The sequence below is a fragment of the Ranitomeya imitator genome, chromosome 2 (assembly GCF_032444005.1).
Source record: "Ranitomeya imitator isolate aRanImi1 chromosome 2, aRanImi1.pri, whole genome shotgun sequence".
In the NCBI taxonomy this organism is placed as follows: Eukaryota; Metazoa; Chordata; class Amphibia; order Anura; family Dendrobatidae; genus Ranitomeya; species Ranitomeya imitator.
This window is the reverse complement of record NC_091283.1, coordinates 697851849-697877561: the sequence shown is the minus strand read 5'-3', so window position 1 is coordinate 697877561 and position 25713 is coordinate 697851849. Positions and strand designations below refer to the sequence as shown.

Genomic DNA, 25713 nt, shown 5'->3' with positions numbered 1-25713 from the left:
GCTCGCATTAAGGGGGCTAAATGGTTCACTAAGATTGATCTTCGGGGTGCGTATAATCTTGTGCGGATAAAGCAGGGTGATGAGTGGAAAACCGCATTTAATACGCCTGAGGGCCATTTTGAGTATTTGGTGATGCCTTTTGGACTTTCTAATGCTCCTTCTGTCTTCCAGTCCTTTATGCATGATATTTTCTGTGAATATCTGGATAAATTTATGATTGTGTATTTGGATGATGTTTTGGTTTTTTCTGATGACTGGGAGTCCCATGTTCAGCAGGTCAGGAAGGTGTTTCAGGTCCTGCGGGCCAATTCTTTGTTTGTAAAAGGTTCAAAGTGTCTCTTTGGAGTCCAGAAGATTTCTTTTTTGGGGTATATTTTTTCCCCTTCTACTATTGAGATGGATCCCGTCAAGGTTCAGGCTATTTGTGACTGGACGCAGCCTACATCTCTTAAGAGTCTACAGAAGTTCTTGGGCTTTGCAAATTTTTATCGTCGTTTCATAACTAATTTTTCTAGTGTTGTTAAGCCTTTGACGGATTTGACTAAGAAGGGTGCTGATGTTGCTGATTGGTCTCCTGCCGCTGTGGAGGCCTTTCAGGAACTTAAGCGCCGGTTTTCTTCTGCTCCTGTGTTGCGTCAGCCAGATGTTTCGCTTCCTTTTCAGGTTGAGGTTGATGCTTCCGAGATTGGAGCGGGGGCAGTTTTGTCGCAGAGAAGCTCCGATTGCTCAGTGATGAAGCCATGTGCGTTCTTTTCTAGAAAGTTTTCGCCCACTGAGCGGAATTATGATGTTGGTAATCGGGAGCTTTTGGCCATGAAGTGGGCATTTGAGGAGTGGCGTCATTGGCTTGAGGGTGCTAGACATCGTGTGGTGGTCTTGACTGATCACAAAAATCTGATTTACCTTGAGTCTGCCAAGCGTCTGAATCCTAGACAGGCTCGTTGGTCACTGTTTTTCTCCCGTTTCGATTTTGTGGTTTCATACCTGCCAGGTTCAAAGAATGTGAAGGCGGATGCTCTTTCTAGGAGTTTTGTGCCTGACTCCCCAGGAAATTCTGAGCCCACTGGTATCCTTAGGGATGGGGTGATTTTGTCGGCTGTCTCCCCAGACTTGCGACGTGCTTTGCAGGAGTTTCAGGCGGATAAACCTGATCGTTGTCCGCCTGAAAGACTGTTTGTTCCGGATAATTGGACCAGTAGAGTCATCTCCGAGGTCCATTCTTCTGCGTTGGCAGGTCATCCTGGAATATTTGGTACTAGAGACTTGGTGGCCAGGTCTTTTTGGTGGCCTTCCTTGTCGAGGGATGTGCGTTCTTTTGTGCAGTCTTGTGAAGTTTGTGCTCGGGCTAAGCCTTGCTGTTCTCGCGCCAGTGGATTGTTGTCACCTTTGCCTATCCCGAAGAGGCCTTGGACGCACATTTCCATGGACTTTATTTCGGATCTCCCTGTCTCTCAAAAAATATCCGTCATCTGGGTTGTGTGTGACCGCTTTTCTAAGATGGTTCATCTGGTACCCTTGCCTAAGTTACCTTCCTCCTCTGAGTTGGTCCCTCTGTTTTCTCAGAACGTGGTTCGTTTGCATGGGATTCCGGAGAACATCGTTTCTGACAGGGGATCCCAGTTTGTGTCTAGATTTTGGCGGATGTTCTGTGCTAAGATGGGCATTGATTTGTCCTTTTCATCTGCATTCCATCCTCAGACGAATGGCCAGACGGAACGAACTAATCAGACCTTGGAAACTTATTTAAGGTGTTTTGTTTCTGCTGATCAAGATGACTGGGTTACCTTTTTGCCGCTTGCCGAATTTGCCCTTAATAATCGGGCTAGTTCTGCTTCCTTGGTTTCTCCTTTCTATTGTAATTCGGGGTTTCATCCTCGTTTTTCCTCTGGTCAGGTGGAGCCTTCTGATTGTCCTGGAGTGGACATGGTGGTGGATAGGTTGCATCAGATTTGGAGTCATGTGGTGGACAATTTGAAGTTGTCCCAGGAGAGGGCTCAGCAGTTTGCTAATCGCCGTCGCCGCGTGGGTCCTCGACTTCGTGTTGGGGACTTGGTGTGGTTGTCTTCTCGTTTTGTTCCTATGAAGGTCTCTTCTCCTAAGTTCAAGCCTCGGTTCATCGGTCCCTATAGGATCTTGGAAATTCTTAACCCTGTGTCGTTTCGTTTGGATCTCCCGGCATCGTTTGCTATTCATAATGTGTTCCATCGGTCGTTTTTGCGGAAGTATGAGGTACCTGTTGTTCCTTCGCTTGAACCGCCTGCTCCGGTGCTGGTGGAGGGAGAATTGGAGTATGTTGTGGAGAAGATCTTGGATTCTCGTGTTTCCAGACGGAAACTCCAATATTTGGTCAAGTGGAAGGGTTATGGTCAGGAGGATAATTCTTGGGTAGTTGCCTCTGATGTTCATGCTGCTGATTTGGTCCGTGCATTTCATAGGGCTCATCCTGGTCGCCCTGGTGGTTCTCGTGAGGGTTCGGTGACCCCTCCTCAAGGGGGGGTACTGTTGTGGATTCTGTTTTTGGGCTCCCTCTGGTGGTTACAGATGGTACTGGGTGACTTGTGTTTTCTGCGGTCTCTGGTGTCCACCTGTTCTATCAGGATATGGGAGTTTCCTATTTAACCTGGCTTTCTTGTCATTTCCTCGCCGGCTATCAATGTAATCAGTGTGTCTTTTTACCTCTGCTTCCCGCTTCTGTAATCTTCAGGACAAGCTAAGTTTTTGATTTTCCTGTTCCACGTTTTGCTTAATTTTTGTCTTAGTCCAGCTTGCAGATATGTGATTCCTTTTTGCTGGTTGCTCTAGTGGGCTGATATTACTCCTCATGTTCCATGAGTTGGCACTTGAGTTCAAGTAATTTCAGGATGGATTTTTGTAGGGTTTTTCGCTGACCGCGCAGTTCACTTTTGTATCCTCTGCTATCTAGCTTTAGCGGGCCTCATTTTGCTGAATCTGTTTTCATAACTACGTATGTGCTTTCTTCTCATTTCGCCGTCATTACATGTGGGGGGCTGCTATTTCTGTGGGGTGTTCTCTGGAGGCAAGAGAGGTCTGTGTTTCTTCTAATAGGGGAAGTTAGTCCTTCGGCTGGAGCGAGACGTCTAGGATCATTGTAGGCACGTTCCCCGGCTACAGCTAGTTGTGTGTTTAGGTTCAGGATCGCGGTCAGCTCAGTTTCCATCACCCTAGAGCTTGTTTTGTTTTTTATGCTTGTCCTTTTGTGATCCCCTGCCATTGGGATCATGACAGGGCGCGTCCGAGGGTGAGTATAGCAATATTTTTTATTTTTATTCTTTATTTTACACATTAATATGGATCACAGGGCCTGAAGGAGAGTTTCCTCTCCTTCAGACCCTGGGAATCATTAGAAACCCAATGCACTGCATTGGGTTTCGTGTTTCGGCCGACCCCGACCCCGACTTTTCTATAGGATCGGCCGATTTCACTCGACCCGACTTTTGAAAAAGTTGGGTTTCGTGAAACCCGACCCGATCCTATAAAAACAAAAGTCGCTCAACCCTAGTCAATAGAACAAATTCCTGCATCCACAAGAAACAGAGAAACAGTTATTAATGCCAAAGAGTCCTATTGGATTTACAGACTTTGCAGTCTGTACCCCGATGGATTGAATGAGATCTCTGATCTTGTATAAATCAATCAATAGAGCCCTTGTTTTGTACATGCACAATGTGGATGGATAAGAGAGAAATAGTCCTTCACCAGGGACTCTGACGCATTTCTCCTATGAATGGCCTGCAGTTCATGTCAGTTAGGCTAGGTTCCCATTGCGTTAATGGGACAGCGCTAACGGACAGCGTTGCACGGCGAAATTAACGCAGTGCAACGGGTCCGTTAGCACGCCCATTGACAGCAATGTTATTTGTTTTTGTAGCGCATCGCTAGTGCGTGCCATTTTCGGCACGCGCTAGCGATGTGCCGTTCATTTGTGACGCGCCTCGGATGCTGCTTGCAGCGTCCGAGGGGTGTCCGAGGTCCGTTCCTCGCTATCGCAGATCGGGGATCTGCGCTAGCGGGGACGGCGAACGCGGCCCCTAAATAAACATTGCGTTAGCGCAATCCGCTAGCACTATGCGCTTAACTGATTGCCCTAACGCAATGGGAAACTAGCCTTACTCATAGGTCACCTACCTCTCCCGATAGTCATGCTGGGATAAAATGAGCGAGATCATCCCTGTATACAAGTGTTATTCCTAACCTATTGGATTTGCTACCCGATTAGATTGATGAATCTCACATTTAAATCATAATTGATGTATATGTGGCATTTGATATTCCCAGATATAAGAATAAAAGGAAAGGGAAGGAAAGAAAAAGGAAAAAAGGGAAAGAAAAAGGGAAGGGGGAAAAAAAGGGATTTTTTTTCTATTTTTTTTATTTTTTGTTATTATTAGTGTCTGCAGATCTTTTAGTTTGCTACTTGCACCAAGAGGAGAGGGGTGTTTAATCAGACATATGTATAGGTGTGGGTTTTTGTTGTGAACATTTATTCTTACTTGTGTGATTGCCTAGTTTTAAAAGACATATTATTTTAACCCTGGACTAGATGAAGTATTTTTTCTTGGTGATCCATAAATCCGCATAGAAAAAATGCAACCAAACCGCATCAAATCTGCAACGTGTGCACACAGCCTAAATTTTTGCATACTTATTTTAAGGGTTACATACCAATGAAGTGTACCCAAGAAGATGAAATAACCTATGGATGAGCAATATAAGACCGATATATTTTAAACAAGTTTTTTGAGGGTAATAAACCAATGAAATGCACTCTAGAGTCTAGACCATGGAATAGTCTATAGGTGGAGCATTATAATGCTGATAATTTTTTAACAAGTTTTTTGGAGGCTTATAAATGAAATGTACCCAAGAAGATGTAATACCCTATGGGTGAGCAATATAACCGATAAACTTTGAATAAGTTCTTCGAGGCTTATTTAGCAAAGAAATGTACTCCAGACCACTCTTCAGTTGTTACATGCAGAGGCTGACCAGAATACCCACAGGCGTGTTGAAGCTGGTACTCAACCATTGGTCTCCTCTGCTCACAAAGCATTGCCAGCATGTGCAATGTGAAGTTCCAGGGGATGGTGACGTTGCACACCTGTCGGTGAGATAGCACTTGCGTGCGCTGCTGCAGCGCTGCCAGAATGTGGAAATGGGTGCTGACGTAGCAGAACTTGACCAGAAGCTCTGAAAAATCTTAGCATGTTTTCAGAAACTGCTGAACTACAAAGTTGAGCACATGTGCCAAGCATGGTACTTGTGTGAGTTTGCCAAGCTTCATAGCCGTTACCAAATTACGCCCATTATTACACAAGACCAGACCTGGTTGTAAGTTCAGCGGCGAGAGCCACAGATCTGTCTGGTCTGTTATTCCTTTAAGTAACTCTGCCGCTGTATGCAGTTTGTCTCCTAGACAAATTAGCTTCAGCAGAGCCTGTTGCTGCTTCGCTGAGGCAGTGCTGCGGCTTATATGGATGGCGTGCTCTGATATATTACATTGGAAATGGTGGATGAGGTGGAGCAGGAGGGGGTGCAGGAACTGCTGTAAAAGGTGGAGGAAACCCTGATAGAAATAGAATCAGCAATCCTCGGCAATGGGAGCACATGCGCAGTGCCATGGTGTGATTCGGCCCTGGCCTCCACAATATTCACCCACTATGCCATCAGTGAAATGTAGCATCCCTGGCCACAAGCGCTTGTCCATGTCAGTCTTTAAGTGGACAATGTCAGTAAGTGCGTTGGTAAGGGCATGGATGATGTTCCTGGACAAGTGCTGGTATAAGGTGGGGATGGCACATAGGGAGAAAAGTGGCGGCTGGGGACCGGGTGCCATAAGTTGGCAGAAATCCTTTGCATCTACTAGCCTGGAAGTGTGCCTGTTTAGCATTTGTGACTGTGAGTAAATGGCTGGGAACTTTGTTTTTCATTCCAAGGAGGCATATGAGCCAGTGTTTTAGAAGGAATTGGGAAGCACCTAGCAAAGGGGAAGAGGCAGTGGTATCACCCAATGGCATGAATCATGGACCCAGGCATTCGGGCCACCGAGTCGGGTGCTTAGATGAAAGCAGCTCTTCACTTTGAGCTATTCGGTTCACTGGACAGTCCCTTGCTAACCTAGATACTAGTATCTGTGTGGTTCCTGATTACCTCCACCCTGAGATCCTGATTGCCTCCACCTTGAGTCCCTGATTGGCTACACCCTATAATCTCTTGATTGAATTCCCTACTTAAACCTGGGATTGCACTTCCTTCCTTGCATTATTACTGAGCTCCCAACCTTTAGTCAAGATGCTTTCATCTGCTGCTTCATCCAAACATACTGCTGCTCCTGTGGATCGACCTCTGTCTGATTCCTGACTACACTAACTGCTTATCCTTAAAACTATACAACTGCTCCCATATACCGACCTCTGGTTGATTTCTGACTACACTACCTGCCAGTGCTGCCTCTAGTGGTTGTAATACCATTACTGTAATGCAGGTCAGTTCATGATGCCACATACCCAAAAAAATTATAAGTTGCAAACACTGATGTTAAATAGTGTTGAGCGATACCTTCCGATATTTGAAAGTATCGGTATCGGATGGTATCGGCCGATATCCAAAAAATATCGGATATCGCCGATAACGATACCCGATACCAATGCAAGTCAATGGGACACAAATATCAGAAGGTATCCTGGATGGTTCCCAGGGTCTGGAGGAGAGGAAACTCTCCTTCAGGCCCTGGGATCCATATTAATGTAAAAAATAAAGAATAAAATTAAAAAATATGGATATACTCACCCCTCCAAAGGACCCTGGCTGTCACCGCTGCAAGCGTCTGCCTCTGTTCATAAGAATGCAGAGAGTGAAGGACTTTCGATGACGTCGCGGTCACCTGACCGGTCACCTGACCGCGACGTCATCGAAGGTCCTTCACTCTCTGCAATTCTCAGGAACGGAGGCAGACGCTTGCAGCGGTGACAGCCAGGTTTCGCCGGAGGGGTGAGTATATCCATATCTTTCATTTTTATTCTTTATTTTTTTACATGAATATGGATCCCAGGGCCTGAAGGAGAGTTTCCTCTCCTCCAGACCCTGGGAACCATACGCACCGCACACTTCCGATTCCGATATCACAAAAATATCGGAACTCGGTATCGGAATTCTGATATAGCAAATATCGGCCAATACCCGATACTTGCAGTATCGGAATGTTCAACACTAGAGTTAAATTAGCAAAAAAATTATTGAGTTACAGAGTCAACTTCTGGATTTCCACAACTTAGTCTCGGAATCAAACGTACGCATGTCGCTGCCCGCAAAGTTCAGTGGGGATCTTCATCATTGCTATGAATTGCTTAATCAATGTCATATATATTTCTAGATGCAACCTTCTCCATTTACCATTGACAGGAAAAAGATTCTTTTCATCATTAATCTCCTGACTAATGAGGCTCTTGCATGGCCTCACCTTACATGCAGAAGAATTGTGACCTTCTCAATGACTTAGTTTCCTTCATCACAGCTATGGATCAAGTGTTAGATAACCTGCTTATCCTTCAAACTATACTGCTGCTCCCATGGACTGACCTTTGGCAGATTCCTGACTATGCTATCTGCCGATGCTGCCTCTAGTGGTTGCAATAACACTACTCCAACCCAGGTCACTTCTTAACAGTCCCTAATCATGTTGGATGTGGTTAGGTTCTTAATGGTCAGATCCCTGCTGATCTTGGCATGGCACAGGTTGCAAATGGATATTTTGTTTGTTTCAGAACTCACTTTAAAAATGTCCCTGACTGGGGAGCACCTAACTCTTTGTCAGAGAAATTCAGGAATGTCAGAACTCTGCAGAAGAGATGCTTGATTTCTCCCTCGGGTTACCCCACTAAATCTTTCTGTCTGTTTTGGTGCTGCCGATCTCTCCCCTCAGTGTTGCTGGCCTCACTCTGCATGCCAGATTTTCAGGTTGGTTCGGTGACTTTGTCATTCACCAGCTCGTCTTTCACCACCACACCATGGTCCTCCGGACTTCTTGACTTACCAACGAGACTTAGCAGCAACTGTGTCTCATCATCATCTTCCTTATCCCAAATTTGCCGTTCCCTGCCATCAAGTTACATAGTTACATAGTTTGAATAAACACCTAGGTCCATTAAAGTTCAACCTTTCTCCACCAACGTTTCGGCACTGATCTAGCTATAACCCGCAATGTTATGTGTATCAAGGAAATCCTCCAGCCCTTTTTGAAAGCTGTTATAGTGTCTGCCATTACTACCTCATGTGGTAGGGCATTCCACAGTGTGACTGCTCTAACTATAAAAAACCCTTTCCTGTTTCGCTGTCAGAATCGCCCTTCATCCACCCATAATAAGTGCCCCCGAGTCCTCAGTACGGTTCTTGGAAGGAACAAGTCATGTTCCAGTATTTTGTACTGACCATACATATATTTATACATGTAAGTGAGATCCCCTCTGAGACGTCTTTTTTCTAAGCTAAACAAGCCCAACTTTTCTAACCTCACCCCATGCGAGAGGTCTTCCATCCCTTGTAATAATCTAGCTGCCCATCGTTGAACTGGTTCTAACTTCTGAATATCCTTTGTAAAACGTTGAGCCCAAACCTGGATCCCATATTCTAGATGTGGCCTCACCAGTGAATTATAAATGGATAATAATTAGTGTTGAGCATTCCGATACTGCAAATATCGGGTATCGGCCGATATTTGCTGTATCGAAATTCCGATACCGAGTTCCGATATTTTTGTGATATCGGAAATCGGAATCGGAAGTGTTCCCAGTCATCTTCGGCGTGTGCGGTGCATATGGTTTCCAGGGTCTGGAGGAGAGGGAACTCTCCTTCAGGCCCTGGGATCCATAGTCATGTAAAAAATTAAGAATAAAAATTAAAAATATGGATATACTCACCCCTCTGACGAACCCTGGCTGTCACCGCTGCAAGCGTCTGCCTCCGTTCCTGAGAATGCAGAGAGTGAAGGACCTTCGATGACGTCGCGGTCAATTAAAGAAATTAAGACCTTACACCACCAAAGTGGCATCAATTTCATCACAGTAGAAAAAGTCTAATAGGGACCGACGGGTCTTTCACTACACCCAATTCAGCAGATGGACACCCTACAAGGAGTGTTCACATTTAAAGAAATGAGGGCCTTACACTACAGAACTGGCATCAATTTCACCATAGTGGAAATAGTATAATAAGGACCGACATGTCTTTCACTACACCCAATCCAGCAGATGGACACCCTACAAGGAGTGTTCACATTTAAAGAAATGAGGGCCTTACACAATCAAAGTGGCATCAATTTGATGAGAGTAGAAACAGTATAATAGGGACTGACAGGTCTTCCACTACACCCTATCTAGCAGATGGACACCCTACAAGGAAATAAAGGCAAAGCCACAAAGAGGATTAAAATTCTCCAAAAATTCAAAAATCCAGAAGTAAAAAAGGCAGCACAACTTACCTGCCCAGGTCTTAGAATAAATGCACTACAGGGTGCAGCCATCCCATATAGCAAGATGTTATCAACACAGGTGCAAAATACTAAATGAACAGCCACTCACCACATACCCATTCATGGAGGGGTGACTGTTTAGTATACATTTGCACACTAAAGGCCTGTATAGGGCACTATTCACATGAAGGATATGCATAGTGTTTGGTTCTCAGCCTATTAGGGTACCGTCACACAGTGGCATTTTGATCACTACGACGGCACGATCCGTGACGCTCCAGCATCGTAACAATATCGCTCCAGCGTCGTAGACTGCTGTCACACTTTGCAATGCACGACGCTGGAGCGATAATTTCATGACGTATGTGCGATGTAGAAGACGTTGGTTACTATGCGCACATCGTATACAATATCGTGCACACCTTTGTTACACCATGCGATCATGCCGCCACAGCGGGACACTAGACGACGAAAGAAAGTTTCAAACGATCTGCTAGGACGTACGATTCTCAGCGGGGCCCCTGATCGCAGGAGCGTGTCAGACACTGCGAGATCGTAACTATATCGCTGGAACGTCACGAATCGTGCCGTCGTAGCGATCAAAATGCCACTGTGTGACGGTACCCTTAGTCACGCTGGTACTTTTCGATTAGGTGGGCTGGCCAGCACTCTCTCAATGCATCACAATGTAATAATACCTGTATAAAAGACCAAACGTGCTGGGCTTGGCTGCACCTTGAGAAATATAGTGCACTGGCCAGCCTGCCTAATCGTAAAGTAGGAGTGTGACTAATAGGCTGAGAACCAGACACTATGCATGTCCTTCATGTGAACAGCACCCTATACAGGCCTTTAGTGTGCAAATGTATACTAAGCAGTCACCCCCTGCATGAATGGGTATGTAGTGAGTGGCTGTTCATCGATAAAGAGGGAGAGTGATGGTGTGCTATGCCAGATGACCTGGCTTCCACAGTCACCAGACCTGGACCCAATCGAGATGGATTGGGGTGAGCTGGACCACAGAGTGAAGGCAAAAAGGCCAACAAGAGCTAAGCATCTCTGGGAACTCCTTCATGATTGGTGGAAGACCATTCCCGGTGACTACCTCTTGAAGCTGAACAAGAGAATGCCAAGAGTGTGCAAATCAGTCATCAAAGCAAAAGGTGGTTACTTTGAAGAACCTAGAATATAAGACATAATTTCAGTTGTTTCACACTTTTTGTTAAACATATAGTTCCACATATGTTAATTTATAGTTTTGATGCCTTCCGTGTGAATGTACAATTTTCATAGTCATGAAAATACTAAAAAATCTTTAAATGAGAAGGTGTGTCCAAACTTTTGGTCTGTACTGTGTATATATATATATATATATATATATATATATATATATATATGTAAAAAATTGGAACAGCATCAAATACTACCTTACAAGACATGCAAAGCTCTTCGACCAGCTATCCAATGGTCACCAATAATAAGTTTAAAAAAAGGAAAAGCAGCACAAAAAGAATTGAAAAATCTGTGAGAAAGGATAACACATAACACATCCGAAACGTTGCCACACCGTTCAGGCATTAAAGTCCACTTTTTTCAATTCTTTTTGTGCTGCTTTTCCTTTTTTTGAATATATATATATATATATATATATATATATCTATAATATAACGCTGGGAGCGTCACTCTGTCCGAAGCCTTTATAGACTGGCGCAGTCTGGGCCTCACAGAGTGACGCTCCCAGGAGATCGCGGTATGCGTAAACACTGAACGCACACCACGATTTCCACCAGAGAGTCAGGGACCGCCAGGAGGGTAAGTATATTCACCTGTCCCCCGTTCCAGCGCTGCGTGCGGCTCCGTCTCTCGGGTCCTCTGCTGTGACGTTCCCAGTTCAGAGGGCGCGATGACGCGCTTAATGCGCGCCGGCGCCGCCCTCTGACTGAACAGTCACAGCCAGAGGAGCCGGAAGATGGCGGCGCGCAGCGCTGGAACGGGACAGGCAGGTGAGTATAGCAAGTGCTGGGGGCCTGAGCTAGCGGTGACTCCGGCACCTGACCCCCACAGCGCGCCGGTGTCCCCGCCTGCTCAGGCCCCCAGCACTCGGCGCCCAGCGACGATAGGTGAGTATGGTATTTTTTTTTTTATATATGGCAGCAGCATACGGGGCATATATAATGGAGCATCTTATGGGGGCATATAATACAATGGTGGCGCAGGATGGGAGCAGCACATGACAGAACGGGGGCGCAGGTTGGCAGCAGCACATGACAGAACGGGCGCAGGATGGCAGCAGCACATGACAGAACGGGCGCAGGATGGCAGCAGCACATGACAGAACGGGCGCAGGATGGTAGCAGCACATGACAGAACGGGGCGCAGGATGGTAGCAGCACATGACAGAACGGGGCGCAGGATGGGAGCAGCACATGACAGAACGGGCGCAGGATGGGATCAGCACATGACAGAACGGGGGCACAGGATGGGAGCAGCACATGACAGGATGGGAGCAGCAAATGACAGAATGGAGGCGCAGGATGGGTGCAGAACATGTCAGAATGGAGGCGCAGGATGGGTGCAGCACATGTCACAATGGGGGCGCAGGAAGAGAGCAGCACATGACAGAATGGGGGCGCAGGATGGGTGCAACACATGACAGAATGGGGTCGCAAGATGGGTGCAGAACATGTCGGAATAGAGGCGCAGGATGGGTGCAGAACATGTCAAATGGGGGCGCAGGATGGAAGCAGCACATGACAGAATGGGGGTGCAGGATAGGAGAGCAGCACATGTCAGAATGGGGGTGCAGGATGGGTGCAGCACATGTCAGGATGGGGACGCAGGATGGAGCAGCTCATGACAGGATGGGGACGCAGGATAGAGCAGCACATACCAGGATCGAGACCATATACCAATATAGATGCTAGCCACCCGGGCGTAGAACGGGTTCAATAGCTAATATATATATATATATATATATATATATATATATATGTCAGTGAGGAGTTAAATAATTTTACAACCAGGAGCCTAATAATGCAGCTGTTGCTCCTGGTTGTAAAAACTGGAGAATGAATGGAATGCAGGGGAACATAGCATCGTAGACTTGTGGTGATGCGCCCCCTGCTGGCATAAACTCATCGTGTGGGAATTTTTCGGAATATTTTCGGATTTATGTTTGAACTCAAACACCGCCCATTGCTTGCCTAGTATCGAGTACATTCGAGCAGTGTGATACTCAAGTATCACCGAGCATGTTTGCTCATCCCTATTAGAAACTCTATAGAACCTGACATCATGTGCTGCTTTTTGAGTTTTCTGGTCTTCATCACATTGGCAGACAGGTTCTATTTAAGTGATGTCTAGATTCAACATCTCTGGCAGTATGCAAAGCAGGATATGGCTACTGAAATTGAACCTACTTGTCAATTGTCTTTATTTTATTTTTACTAATAAAAGTTTTACTTGTTATCTTTAAAACAAACCTGTCAGCAGGATTTTGCTAAGTAAACTATAGACACTGTCAGCTTGGCGCCATTACACTGACTAAAATAATACCTGGGTTGATGATATCTGCCTTGCGGTTGTTTAATCTGTATTTTCAGTTTTCAGTTAATGAGATTCTCATGCTTACAGGGCGGGCCGATGGATGGGTCTTATTAAATCCCGTAATGAACGCCGATGTGCAGAAAAACTGTGGCCGCTATTTGGCCTTATTCCTCGTTCCCATTTTAAAATGGTGATCCTGAATAAGGTAATAACACCTCCCAGAGTGGGAAAACATCCATGGTTTCAGCTACCGGGGATAGCTGAGAGCCTGAAGAACACGATCAGGGAAGTTTTTCCTGTCCTGATTACATGATCACCGTTATTCAATGAATATCGTCCATCACAAAAAGTGAGATCCGGTGTAAAAATAATTTCTCTCTTCTCTGACATGACATAATCACAGGAGAGAGAAATTATGTCCCCAAGACCTCCTCGGTATCTTGGTACCAATGACGCCATGCCCCGGCCATGCTCATGTTTATGCGGCAAAATGGATGGCGTATGCGCTATGCGCTCACCAAGATCTCTGCTTGACTCCCAGCAACTGCAGGGATTTTTCCCAAGCCCAATAATTAGTAAATAGGACAGTATCTGTGATGTGACTCGCTGTACACACCCTTGATCAATCTCCTCCCACCCGTGTCATCCCCCTAGTCAGATGAAACTTTTTTTTTTTTTTTTTTTTTAGGCCTTAGGTTTAGGGTCAGGCTTAGGGTTAGGGCTAAGCTTAATGTCAGGCTTAGTGTTAGGTTTTTTCAAAAGTTACAAAAAAATTATGACGATATGATGACATATTCAATATGATCACCCAATGTTATCAAATTCTGTTTAGTACCTGTGAGTTCAAAATGCTCATTATACCCCTGAATAAAATCTTTGAGGGGTGTAGATTCTGAAATAGGGTCATTTGTGGGGAGTTTCTACTGCTTAGGCCAATTGGGGCCCTGCAAATTTGTCTTGGTGCTGTAAATATCTTTCAGTCAAATTTATGTTCCAAAATTCAAATATTGCTCATTCAGTTCCGAGCACTGCCGTTTGTCCAAACAGAACTTTTTGACTACATGTGAGGTACTACTGCACTCATAAAAAAGTGGTTAACAAGCTGTGTGGTCCACTTTTTGGTGTTACCTCTTTCAAAATTGATAAATTTGGATCTAAAGCAACATTTTAGAGGTAAAATATTAATGTATTTATTTTTCATTTATCTTTACATTAATTCATATGTAGCATCTGAAGGGTTAGAAAATTTCCTGACAACAGTTTAAAAGTATTTGATGGGTGCGGTTTTTAAAATGGTATCACTTTTGAAGAGTTTTGTAATTTGTTGAAAAAATGAGAAATTGCCACTAAACATTTAACCCCTCTAACTTTCTAGCAAAATAAAATGACGTTTGAAAAATGATGCACATGTAAAGTAGACATGAGGGAAATCTTATTTATTATGTCGTACGTCATGACTAACTGGTTTAAAGATATAAAGATTGCAAGTCTGAAAATTGTGATTTATTAAACTTTATTTGACAAAATTGCAATATTTTCACAAACACAAGTCATGTCTAACAAATGTTACCACTACTACAATATGTCACAAAAAAAGCGATCTCAGAAACAGTGGGATACGATGTAGCTCTACAGAGTTATTACCTCATAAAGTGACACTGATCAGAATTGTAAAATTTGGCCTGGTCATTAAGGTCAAAATTAGTTCGGTCACTAAGGGTTTAAAATGTACTTTGGGAGTCACAGACTCCCTTTAATGTCACGGTGTTCTATTTGTTTTATTAGCGCTGTAAGGCCGCAGGATTAACAGTTGATATTTAGGATTCAGTCTCTTTTACTCTGTGACACTGTGGTTCGCAGACATATTATCCTTATTGTGATTGATGATACTTACGTAGGACACCCAGGCACAGGTAGCAGAAATGTTAAACACAACGAAACAATCTCCAGAGCCGCAATGATAATCCACTCCGGCCAGTACACGACAATATCCCTTACAGCAGCACTCCACTGATGGCTCTGTACAGACAAAAGGATATATAGTCAGACAAGCACTTTGGGCCACTTCAGGGAGACTTTGCTACAACATCAATATTTAAAGCCTTTCCTCTTTCATGCTGGTCAGCAGGATCATCCCTCCTTGTTTTTTACATCAGACATTTTGTGCAACAAGCAATTACATGATGTTCTGCACATCCCAGCATTACTGCTTGAAGGATTAAAGACAGGAAATCCTGAGATTTGCATTAAAGATACCGCATACCTAGAAATACTCTAACACAACAATTCTTTTTGCTAATAGATTGCTGAAAAGTCTCTTCCTTCTGCAATAAGAAAATTGGCCTGATTAAGGGAGAATCTCAAACTTGGTAATAAAACTTAACTTGTATTCTTGTTTTCTTGCCTGGGCTGAATCTGTACTACATTACTAAATGCGTTGCTCAATTTTCAACTTCTCCACATTCACACATTTTCTTGTAAAAGAACACTAAAAACAGCAAACGGAGGTTGTACAGATTAAGGAAAGTGGGCTTCAAACTTTGTAAAATACCTAAAATAAGAAACTTAGCAGGTACTTACCCACACTGTGTCCAGCACCAGCTCTCTGCTGCTGCTCCAATCACAGTATTTTGGCCACGGTAGTATCGTCACGTTAAAGCATGCATCATCAGTCAAGCTGATCACTGAGCTCAGCGGCATATGTGATCAACCTTAGCATCAACAATGCGCTCAGTGATCAGCTAGATGTTGATGTGATGTTACTACCACAGTGAAAATACTAAGATTGGAGCAGAAATGGAGACCCAGTGTAGGGAGGAGAACCAAGTTGATGGACTCTCCTTCATATCTGGGCCGGAACCGTCGGGGCTGTCAACAGTGTTGCAGGGGAAAGACAATACAGAACCGAGCAGGACAGGGCACCTGACTGATGGGGGCAGGTCGGACTTAAATAGCAGTTTGAGCAGGAAGACAGGACACTTGGCAGGGACCGAGTTTGTGAGTAGTGAGACGGTTAACTCCTTCTTCACAAACCCACGTCCGCTAGCTGTGCCTATACACCCAGCTAGCCAGACAGCCGAAGCTTCCTACCCTCAGCTCAGAGAGACTTCCTGACCAGGTAGTGACCAGGATAAAGTACAGACCTTCGCTCTGCTCACCACCACGGAGACACCGTTTAATCCCATCCTTGCGGTGCCTGCTGAGGACCAGCCCGTGGCTGTGGCAGTGTCCGCTGGACTGTGTGCTCCTACTGCAGCCATGCTCACTGAATTCTCTGCTTTCTCTTCTGTGCTGCCGACCATCACCTCTGCCTCACCGTGTGCACGGATGAGGAGAATGCATGCCGAAGAACCCGCAGGATTCATCGTCGCAAGGAGAAATTGCATCAATCATCTGCGGAACCTGATGTGGGAACTTCCAGCCGCCTTCATACAGCGCACAGCGCATTTGACTTTCCTCCTATCCTCCAATAACATTCTGTACCCCCTGCTTGTACCATTACTTTTCTTATACATAAAGAACCTGTTAACCCTTGTTCTGCTTCCTGTGTGTCACTGCATGCTATGCACTTGCTAGCATCCTACAAGTGGTGTAGTCGGGAGGATGCAGTCCAATAGCATGCAGGCGGCAGACCAGGGAGTGGCCCCAGGACTAGCCTTTCCTTGGGGGCCATGCTGAGTAATTTGCCCAAGTTCATGGGGAGCAACACTATGCTTCATAGCTGGACTGAGCGTCTTAGAGGCATGATGAGAATGCACCCCATGACCCCCGCGCTGAAGGCTGAGGAGGCCATTATGGCCCTGGATGGAGAGGCCAGGGATTCAGTAATGTTACAGACCCCACAAGATAGGATACCTTTAATAAGGTGCTACAGATCTTGGAGGAGACACACGAGGAACCCACAAATGTAGGGGAACTGAGACTACAACTTTTTAGTAGGATGCAGAAGGAGGGGGAGACAGTGACCTAATATATGAATGCCTAGTTGGAGTTACACACCACAATTCTTAGGAAAGAAAGTAGGCGAGCAGGACCCACAGACATAATGCTACGAGACCTCCTAGTGACAGGCTTGAGAGACGTGCTGACAAAACAAGCCCTGCGAGAATGTGTATGGGTGAACCCCCAAATGACTTTCCCTGAAGTAGGGAGTAAGGCACGCATGCGTGAACAAGAGCAGGGAGTGACAGTCCCGGAGGGGAAGGTCCAAAGCGTGGGGGGATCTGTAAATGCTATTGCTGAACCCCAGTGGGTAGAAGAACTGAGAAGAGAACTTCTGAGTGTGAATGTAGAACTGGCTGACATCAAGAGAACAGCGGAGGCTACCAGTAACCCTTCAGAGGGCAGGAAGGGCCCAGAGCCCCACCATGACTCCAGAATACTTCACCGGCCAAGGCATGTTACGTGTTACAACTGCGGAGAGAGTGGACACATTGCACGGGAGTGCACTCGCTACAGAACAGTGACATCTTGTCACCCATTAAACTGGAAGGCTCTGAGCCGGAGGGATGCCGCCCGGAGCCAGAGCAAGTAAGGAAGAGTAGTGGAACTCCCACAAGTTTAGTGTCAACATGCCCCCTGATATGGGCAGAAATGGACGGATGTGCAGTGCGATGACTGGTGGACACGGGCACATAGGTGACAACGATACCAGAGGCTTATTACTGGAAACATTTTCCCTGGGCAAACCGACCCGAATGGGGCTCTCAGATAAAGTTAATGGTGGCCAACCAACTACCCATCCCAGTCGCAGGGGTGGTATAGATGCAAGTATCCATCTGTGGAAAAGACCTGGGATGGAAAGGCGTGGTACTGACACAGTGAGAGGTGAACTATGGACCCATCGTCACCTTAGGGATGAATGTGCTGAAGGAGTTTTGAAGCCTTCTTCTCAGAGATCCCTCTAACGAGACTTTGAAACAGTGGGATCCACAAACACCACAGATTTTCCAGCAACTGACACGAGTGGCACAAGCACAGGAGTCTAACTGCTAGGAGGGAGTGTTAGGGAAATTAATTGTTCTGGCCTCCACCAAGATTGTACTTCCACCAGGACAAACAGTGCTGTCCCTGCCCTTTCATGCTTGTGTATCCCTGGAGAGGGTTGGTGTTGTGAATTCTGTGGCAGAGCTCCCTCCTGTGGTCACAAGTGGTACTTCGGCTGGTTCTCTCTGTGAGCTTCCGTTGGTGGAGGAAAGTGGTACTGCGGCTTCTGAGTTTCCTTCCTCAGGTGATGTGGTGAAGTCGTTAGGTGCTGCTCTATTTAACTCCACCTAGTGCTTTGATCCTGGCCTCCAGTCAATGTTCTAGTATTGGACCTGTTTCCTCCTGGATCGTTCCTGTGGCCTGCTGCTCTGCATAGCTAAGTTCCTCTTTGCTATTTTGTTGCTGTTTTTTTCTGTCCAGCTTGTCAATTTGTTTTTTTCTGCTTGCTGGAAGCTCTGGGACGCAGAGGGTGTACCTCCGTGCCGTTAGTTCGGTACGGAGGGTCTTTTTGCCCGCTTTGCGTGGTTTTTGTAGGGTTTTGTGTTGACCGCAAAGTTACCTTTCCTATCCTCGCTCTGTTCAGAAAGTTGGGCCTCACTTTGCTAAATCTATTTCATCTCTACGTTTGTCTTTTCATCTTAACCCACAGTCATTATATGTGGGGGCTGCCTTTTCCTTTGGGGTATTTCTCTGAGGCAAGGTAGGCTTATTTTCTATCTTCAGGCTAGCTAGTTTCTCAGGCCGTGCCGAGTTGCATAGGGAGCGTTAGGCGCAATCCACGGCTGCCTTTAGTGTGGTTTGGAGAGGATTAGGGATTGCGGTCAACAGAGTTCCCACGTCTCAGAGCTCGTTCTTGTTTTTTGGGTTATTGCCAGGTCACTGTATGTGCGCTGACCTCTATGTTCATTTTGGTACTGAATTACCTTTCATAACAGTACTGGAGGCCCAAAGTACTAATGATTCTCAATAGAGGGAAAAAAGAAGTTCTGAGACCATTTTTTTTTCTTTGCACTGTGTTTTGCCTTTTTTTTTCCCTAGACATTTGGGTGGTTCAGGACACAGGTGTAGCAATGGACATTAAAGGTCTGTCTTCATGTGTGGATCAGCTCACGGCAAGAGTACAAAGTATTCTAGACTTTGTGGTTCAGAATTCTATGTTAGAACCGAGAATCCCTATTCCTGATTTGTTTTTTGGAGATAGAACTAAATTTCTGAGTTTCAAAAATAATTGTAAACTATTTCTGGCTTTGAAACCTCTCTCCTCTGGTGACCCAGTTCAACAAGTTAGGATCGTTATTTCTTTTTTGCGTGGCGATCCTCAGGACTGGGCATTTTCCCTTGCGCCAGGGGATCCTGCATTAAGTAATATCGATGCATTTTTCCTGGCGCTCGGATTGCTGTATGATGAGCCTAATTCTGTGGATCAGGCAGAGAAAAATTTGCTGGCTCTGTGTCAGGGTCAGGATGAAATAGAGGTATATTGTCAGAAATTTAGAAAGCGGTCCGTACTCACTCAGTGGAATGCAGGTGCGCTCGCAGCTATTTTCAGAAAAGGTCTCTCTGAAGCCCTTAAGGATGTCATGGTGGGATTTCCTATGCCTGCTGGTCTGAATGAGTCTATGTCTTTGGCCATTCAGATCGGTCGACGCTTGCGCGAGCGTAAATCTGTGCACCATTTGGCGGTATTACCTGAGCTTAAACCTGAGCCTATGCAGTGCGATAGGACTCTGACCAGAGTTGAACGGCAAGAACACAGACGTCTGAATGGGCTGTGTTTCTACTGTGGTGATTCCACTCATGCTATCTCTGATTGTCCTAAGCACACTAAGCGGTTCGCTAGGTCTGCTACCATTGGTATGGTACAGTCAAAATTTCTTCTGTCTGTTACCTTAATCTGCTCTTTGTCATCATATTCTGTCATGGCATTTGTGGACTCAGGCGCTGCTCTGAATTTGATGGACTTGGAGTATGCTAGGCGTTGTGGGTTTTTCTTGGAGCCCTTGCAGTGTCCTATTCCATTGAGAGGAATTGATGCTACGCCTTTGGCCAAGAATAAGCCTCAGCACTGGACCCAGCTGACCATGTGCATGGCTCCTGCACATCAGGAGGTTATTCGCTTTCTGGTGTTGCATAATCTGCATGATGTGGTCGTTTTGGGGTTGCCATGGCTACAAGTCCATAATCCAGTATTAGATTGGAAATCCATGTCTGTGTCCAGCTGGGGTTGTCAGGGGGTACATGGTGATGTCCCATTTCTGACTATTTCGTTATCCACCCCTTCTGAGGTTCCTGAGTTCTTGTCTGATTACCGGGATTTATTTGATGAGCCCAAGTCCGATACCCTACCTCCGCATAGGGATTGTGATTGTGCTATCGATTTGATTCCTGGTAGTAAATTCCCAAATGGTCGACTGTTTAATTTATCTGTGCCTGAGCACGCCGCTATGCGGAGTTATGTGAAGGAGTCTTTGGAGAAGGGGCATATTCGCCCGTCATCGTCGCCATTAGGAGCAGGGTTCTTTTTTGTAGCCAAGAAGGATGGTTCACTGAGACCTTGTATAGATTACCGCCTTCTAAATAAGATCATGGTTAAATTTCAGTACCCCTTGCCATTGTTATCTGATTTGTTTGCTCGGATTAAGGGGGCTAGTTGGTTCACCAAGATAGATCTTCGTGGTGCGTATAATCTTGTGCGTATTAAGCGAGGCGATGAGTGGAAAACTGCATTTAATACGCCCGAGGGCCATTTTGAGTATCTAGTAATGCCATTCGGACTTGCCAATGCTCCATCAGTGTTTCAGTCCTTTATGCATGACATCTTCCGAGAGTACTTGGATAAATTCCTGATTGTGTACTTAGATGACATTTTGATCTTCTCGGATGATTGGGAGTCTCATGTGAAGATGGTCAGAACGGTGTTTCAGGTCCTGCGTGCTAATTCTTTGTTTGTGAAGGGATCAAAGTGTCTCTTTGGTGTTCAGAAGGTTTCATTTTTGGCGTTCATCTTTTCCCCTTCTACTATCGAGATGGATCCTGTTAAGGTCCAAGCCATCCATAATTGGACTCAGCCGACATCTCTGAAAAGTCTGCAAAAGTTCCTGGGCTTTGCTAATTTTTATCGTCGCTTCATCTGCAATTTTTCTAGTATTGCTAAACCATTGACCGATTTGACCAAGAAAGGTGCTGATTTGGTCAATTGGTCTTCTGCTGCGGTGGAAGCTTTTCAAGAGTTGAAGAGTCGTTTTTCTTCTGCCCCTGTGTTGTGTCAACCAGATGTTTCGCTTCCGTTCCAGGTCGAGGTTGATGCTTCTGAGATTGGAGCAGGGGCTGTTTTGTCACAGAGAAGTTCTGATTGCTCGGTGATGAAACCATGCGCCTTCTTTTCCAGGAAGTTTTCGCCTGCTGAGCGAAATTATGATGTGGGCAATCGAGAGTTGCTGGCCATGAAGTGGGCATTCGAGGAGTGGCGTCATTGGCTTGAAGGAGCTAAGCATCGCGTGGTGGTCTTGACTGATCATAAGAACTTGACTTATTTCGAGTCCGCCAAGCGGTTGAATCCTAGACAAGCTCGTTGGTCGTTGTTTTTTGCCCGTTTTGACTTTATGATTTCATACCTTCCGGGCTCTAAAAATGTGAAGGCGGATGCTGTGTGTAGGAGTTTTGTGCCCGACTCTCCGGGTGTATCTGAGCCAGCGGGTATCCTCAAAGAGGGAGTAATTGTGTCTGCCATCTCCCCTGATTTGCGGCGGGTGCTGCAAAAATTTCAGGCTTATAAACCTGATCGTTGCCCAGCAGAGAAACTGTTTGTCCCTGATAGGTGGACGAATAAAGTTATCTCTGAGGTTCATTGTTCGGTGTTGGCTGGTCATCCTGGAATCTTTGGTACCAGAGAGTTAGTGGCTAGATCCTTTTGGTGGCCATCTCTGTCGCGGGATGTGCGTACTTTTGTGCAGTCCTGTGGGATTTGTGCTTGGGCTAAGCCCTGCTGTTCTCGTGCCAGTGGGTTGCTTTTGCCCTTGCCGGTCCCGAAGAGGCCTTGGACACATATCTCTATGGATTTTATTTCAGATCTTCCCGTCTCTCAAAAGATGTCAGTCTGTGATCGCTTCTCTAAGATGGTCCATTTGGTACCCTTGTCTAAATTGCCTTCCTCCTCTGATTTGGTGCCATTGTTTTTCCAGCATGTGGTTCGTTTACATGGCATTCCAGAGAATATCGTTTCTGACAGAGGTTCCCAGTTTGTTTCGAGGTTTTGGCGAGCCTTTTGTGGTAGGATGGGCATTGACTTGTCTTTTTCCTCGGCTTTCCATCCTCAGACTAATGGCCAGACCGAACGAACCAATCAGACCTGGGAAACATATCTGAGATGCTTTGTTTCTGCTGATCAGGATGACTGGGTGTCCTTTTTGCCTTTGGCTGAGTTCGCCCTTAATAATCGGGCCAGCTCGGCTACCTTGGTTTCACCGTTTTTCTGCAACTCTGGGTTCCATCCTCGTTTCTCTTCAGGGCAGGTTGAGTGTTCGGACTGTCCTGGTGTGGATACTGTGGTGGACAGGTTGCAGCAGATTTGGACTCATGTAGTGGACAATTTGACTTTGTCCCAGGAGAAGGCTCAACGTTTCGCTAATCGCAGACGCTGTGTGGGTCCCCGACTTCGGGTTGGGGACTTGGTTTGGTTATCTTCTCGTCATATTCCTATGAAGGTTTCCTCTCCTAAGTTTAAACCTCGTTTTATTGGTCCGTATAGGATTTCTGAGGTTCTTAATCCTGTGTCTTTTCGTCTGACCCTTCCAGATTCTTTTTCCATACATAACGTATTCCATAGGTCATTGTTGCGGAGATACGTGGCACCTATGGTTCCATCTGTTGATCCTCCTGCCCCGGTTTTGGTGGAGGGGGAGTTGGAGTATATTGTGGAGAAGATTTTGGATTCTCGTGTTTCAAGGCGGAAACTCCAGTATCTGGTTAAGTGGAAGGGTTATGCTCAGGAAGATAATTCCTGGGTCTTTGCCTCTGATGTCCATGCTCCCGATCTTGTTCGTGCCTTTCATATGGCTCATCCTGGTCGTCCTGGGAGCTCAGGTGAGGGTTCGGTGACCCCTCCTCAAGGGGGGGGTACTGTTGTGAATTCTGTGGCAGAGCTCCCTCCTGTGGTCACAAGTGGTACTTCGGCTGGTTCTCTCTGTGAGCTTCCGTTGGTGGAGGAAAGTGGTACTGCGGCTTCTGAGTTTCCTTCCTCAGGTGATGTGGTGAAGTCGTTAGGTGCTGCTCTATTTAACTCCACCTAGTGCTTTGATCCTGGCCTCCAGTCAATGTTCTAGTATTGGACCTGTTTCCTCCTGGATCGTTCCTGTGGCCTGCTGCTCTGCATAGCTAAGTTCCTCTTTGCTATTTTGTTGCTGTTTTTTCTGTCCAGCTTGTCAATTTGTTTTTTTCTGCTTGCTGGAAGCTCTGGGATGCAGAGGGTGTACCTCCGTGCCGTTAGTTCGGTACGGAGTGTCTTTTTGCCCCCTTTGCGTGGTTTTTGTAGGGTTTTGTGTTGACCGCAAAGTTACCTTTCCTATCCTCGCTCTGTTCAGAAAGTTGGGCCTCACTTTGCTAAATCTATTTCATCTCTACGTTTGTCTTTTCATCTTAACTCACAGTCATTATATGTGGGGGCTGCCTTTTCCTTTGGGGTATTTCTCTGAGGCAAGGTAGGCTTATTTTCTATCTTCAGGCTAGCTAGTTTCTCAGGCCGTGCCGAGTTGCATAGGGAGCGTTAGGCGCAATCCACGGCTGCCTTTAGTGTGGTTTGGAGAGGATTAGGGATTGCGGTCAACAGAGTTCCCACGTCTCAGAGCTCGTTCTTGTTTTTTGGGTTATTGCCAGGTCACTGTATGTGCGCTGACCTCTATGTTCATGTACCAACAAACAAGAGCAGGAGTATGCATAGGAACAGGGATCACCACAATGTATATAAATGGAAAAAAATCTTTATTCACAGGACAACGTGTACAAAAAACATTTAAAAACATCTAAAAACAAAGATACAGCAATAATGGGTCCATCAAAATAACAATATAGATGTTGACAAAAACATGCCACCCACACAGCAAGTACAAATAATCACTCAGTATATATTATAAGGTGCAACTGATACCAACCGTACACACAAAACCCGTGTGCACATCCTAAAAATGTAGGTATTACAAATCACTGGCCAAACAAATGATTACTCATCGGCCACAAACGGCCAAGGTACACTACCAGCACCTCAAACTAGTGGGGATCTAAATCCAGAGGGGTTTACTATAATAAGATGACCAATGCATGATAGTTACCCCACTATGTCCGCCTCAGTGGTCCAGAAACAGATCCTGCCCAGTCCTCCTGCCAATGCCACTATAGACAGTCTTAAGCCAGCAGGCCTAAAGTATCGGATCAGTCAAGCTGTGTGGGTACCAAGACCCACGCGTATCGACGCTCAGGGCGTCTTCCTCAAGGTCAGTGTGGTGTCATGATTAAGGGTGCTTAGTCACCGGAAACGCGTTGACCTTGGTTTTAAAATATTTTTTTGTATGCTGATGTTTTGTCCTTTCACTATATTTTAAGTGAAATAAACTATGGATTTTTCACTATTTCGTTGAGCTGGATCTCCTTCTCTTTCCTGTTCGTTTACGCCCTGACACAGCGGTTCCATGCTCCGAGCTCTTGGGAATGTCGGTATGGTGAGCTGGATTTTGTTTTTTCCAGTGTGGTGTCATCCACGCCGTTACCTGATCTATATAACTGGTCCAAAATTAAACTCAGAGCCACAGCCGCTGTGCGCGAACATGGCGGCGCCGGGAAATCCACTCGGCGTCTCAGAAACTGCACTGCGCAGGTGCCGTGACGCCGAAGTCCCAGAAGGCTGTGCGCAGGCATCAGGCATGCGCAAAGCGGTCAGCGTCCGAATTCTGTCCCCGTGGGAACCTCAAGCGAACACTCCATGTAAAGCATCCGCCCAACGTGAAAGTTCATAGGTCTCCCAGCGTCACAAATCACATGTCACAGGGGCACTATGCTACCGAGTAAAATAGGACTATGCGCCTACAACTCGCCACCCTGCACCACGCAAACCATCAGTAGGGGGACAGAAATAATAAAATCCCCCCACAGGTCGGGCATCACCTGATGCGGCGGTGCACCACGCAATATGGGGATGGCAAAGCCCCCGCCAATCAGGTGTGAGGAGACCATAATGACCCCCAGTGCCAGCCCGATATAGGCTACAAATAACCGTCCAACCCGCTGTGCAAAAGCACAGCAAGATAGTCACGGTCCCACCGGAAACAGGGGGTTAGAGTTACCCATAACCTTAATAACCCCGGCAAAGAAACGGATCCCACAAACTCAAATGACGCATGCATCCGATCACACATTAACCCTGGCCAGGGTACACGCACCCACACATCCAGAACCTCGCATCGGCTGCCAGATAACCCAATGCGGTCAGACAGGATACCTCCACTACCACATGAAGCACTTATATGGTTTCAAAGTGTGTCCTGCTGGAGTGAAAAGCAACAGCAAATTTTAACAGCAGGGAACCTCCCATAATAAAACCCTGACACCAAACAAATAATGTATAGATGTCGATTTCATTTTTTAGATATTTGGTTATTTCGTTATATAACAAAAAATGAAAAATGAAGTATGAAAAATGAAGTATGAGG

General features: G+C 45.8%; 1 protein-coding gene across 2 annotated transcripts in view; it reads right to left on the bottom strand.

Annotated features, from left to right (window-relative positions):
- LOC138665532 (heparan-alpha-glucosaminide N-acetyltransferase-like) overlaps positions 1-25713 on the bottom strand; it is a 1558440-nt gene that overhangs the window by 667458 nt on the left and 865269 nt on the right. For both annotated transcript variants that reach the window (XM_069753108.1, XM_069753109.1), the window contains exon 12: positions 14925-15049. In XM_069753108.1, the coding sequence (XP_069609209.1) occupies positions 14925-15049 (125 nt within the window). The remainder of the gene's footprint in view (positions 1-14924; positions 15050-25713) is intronic.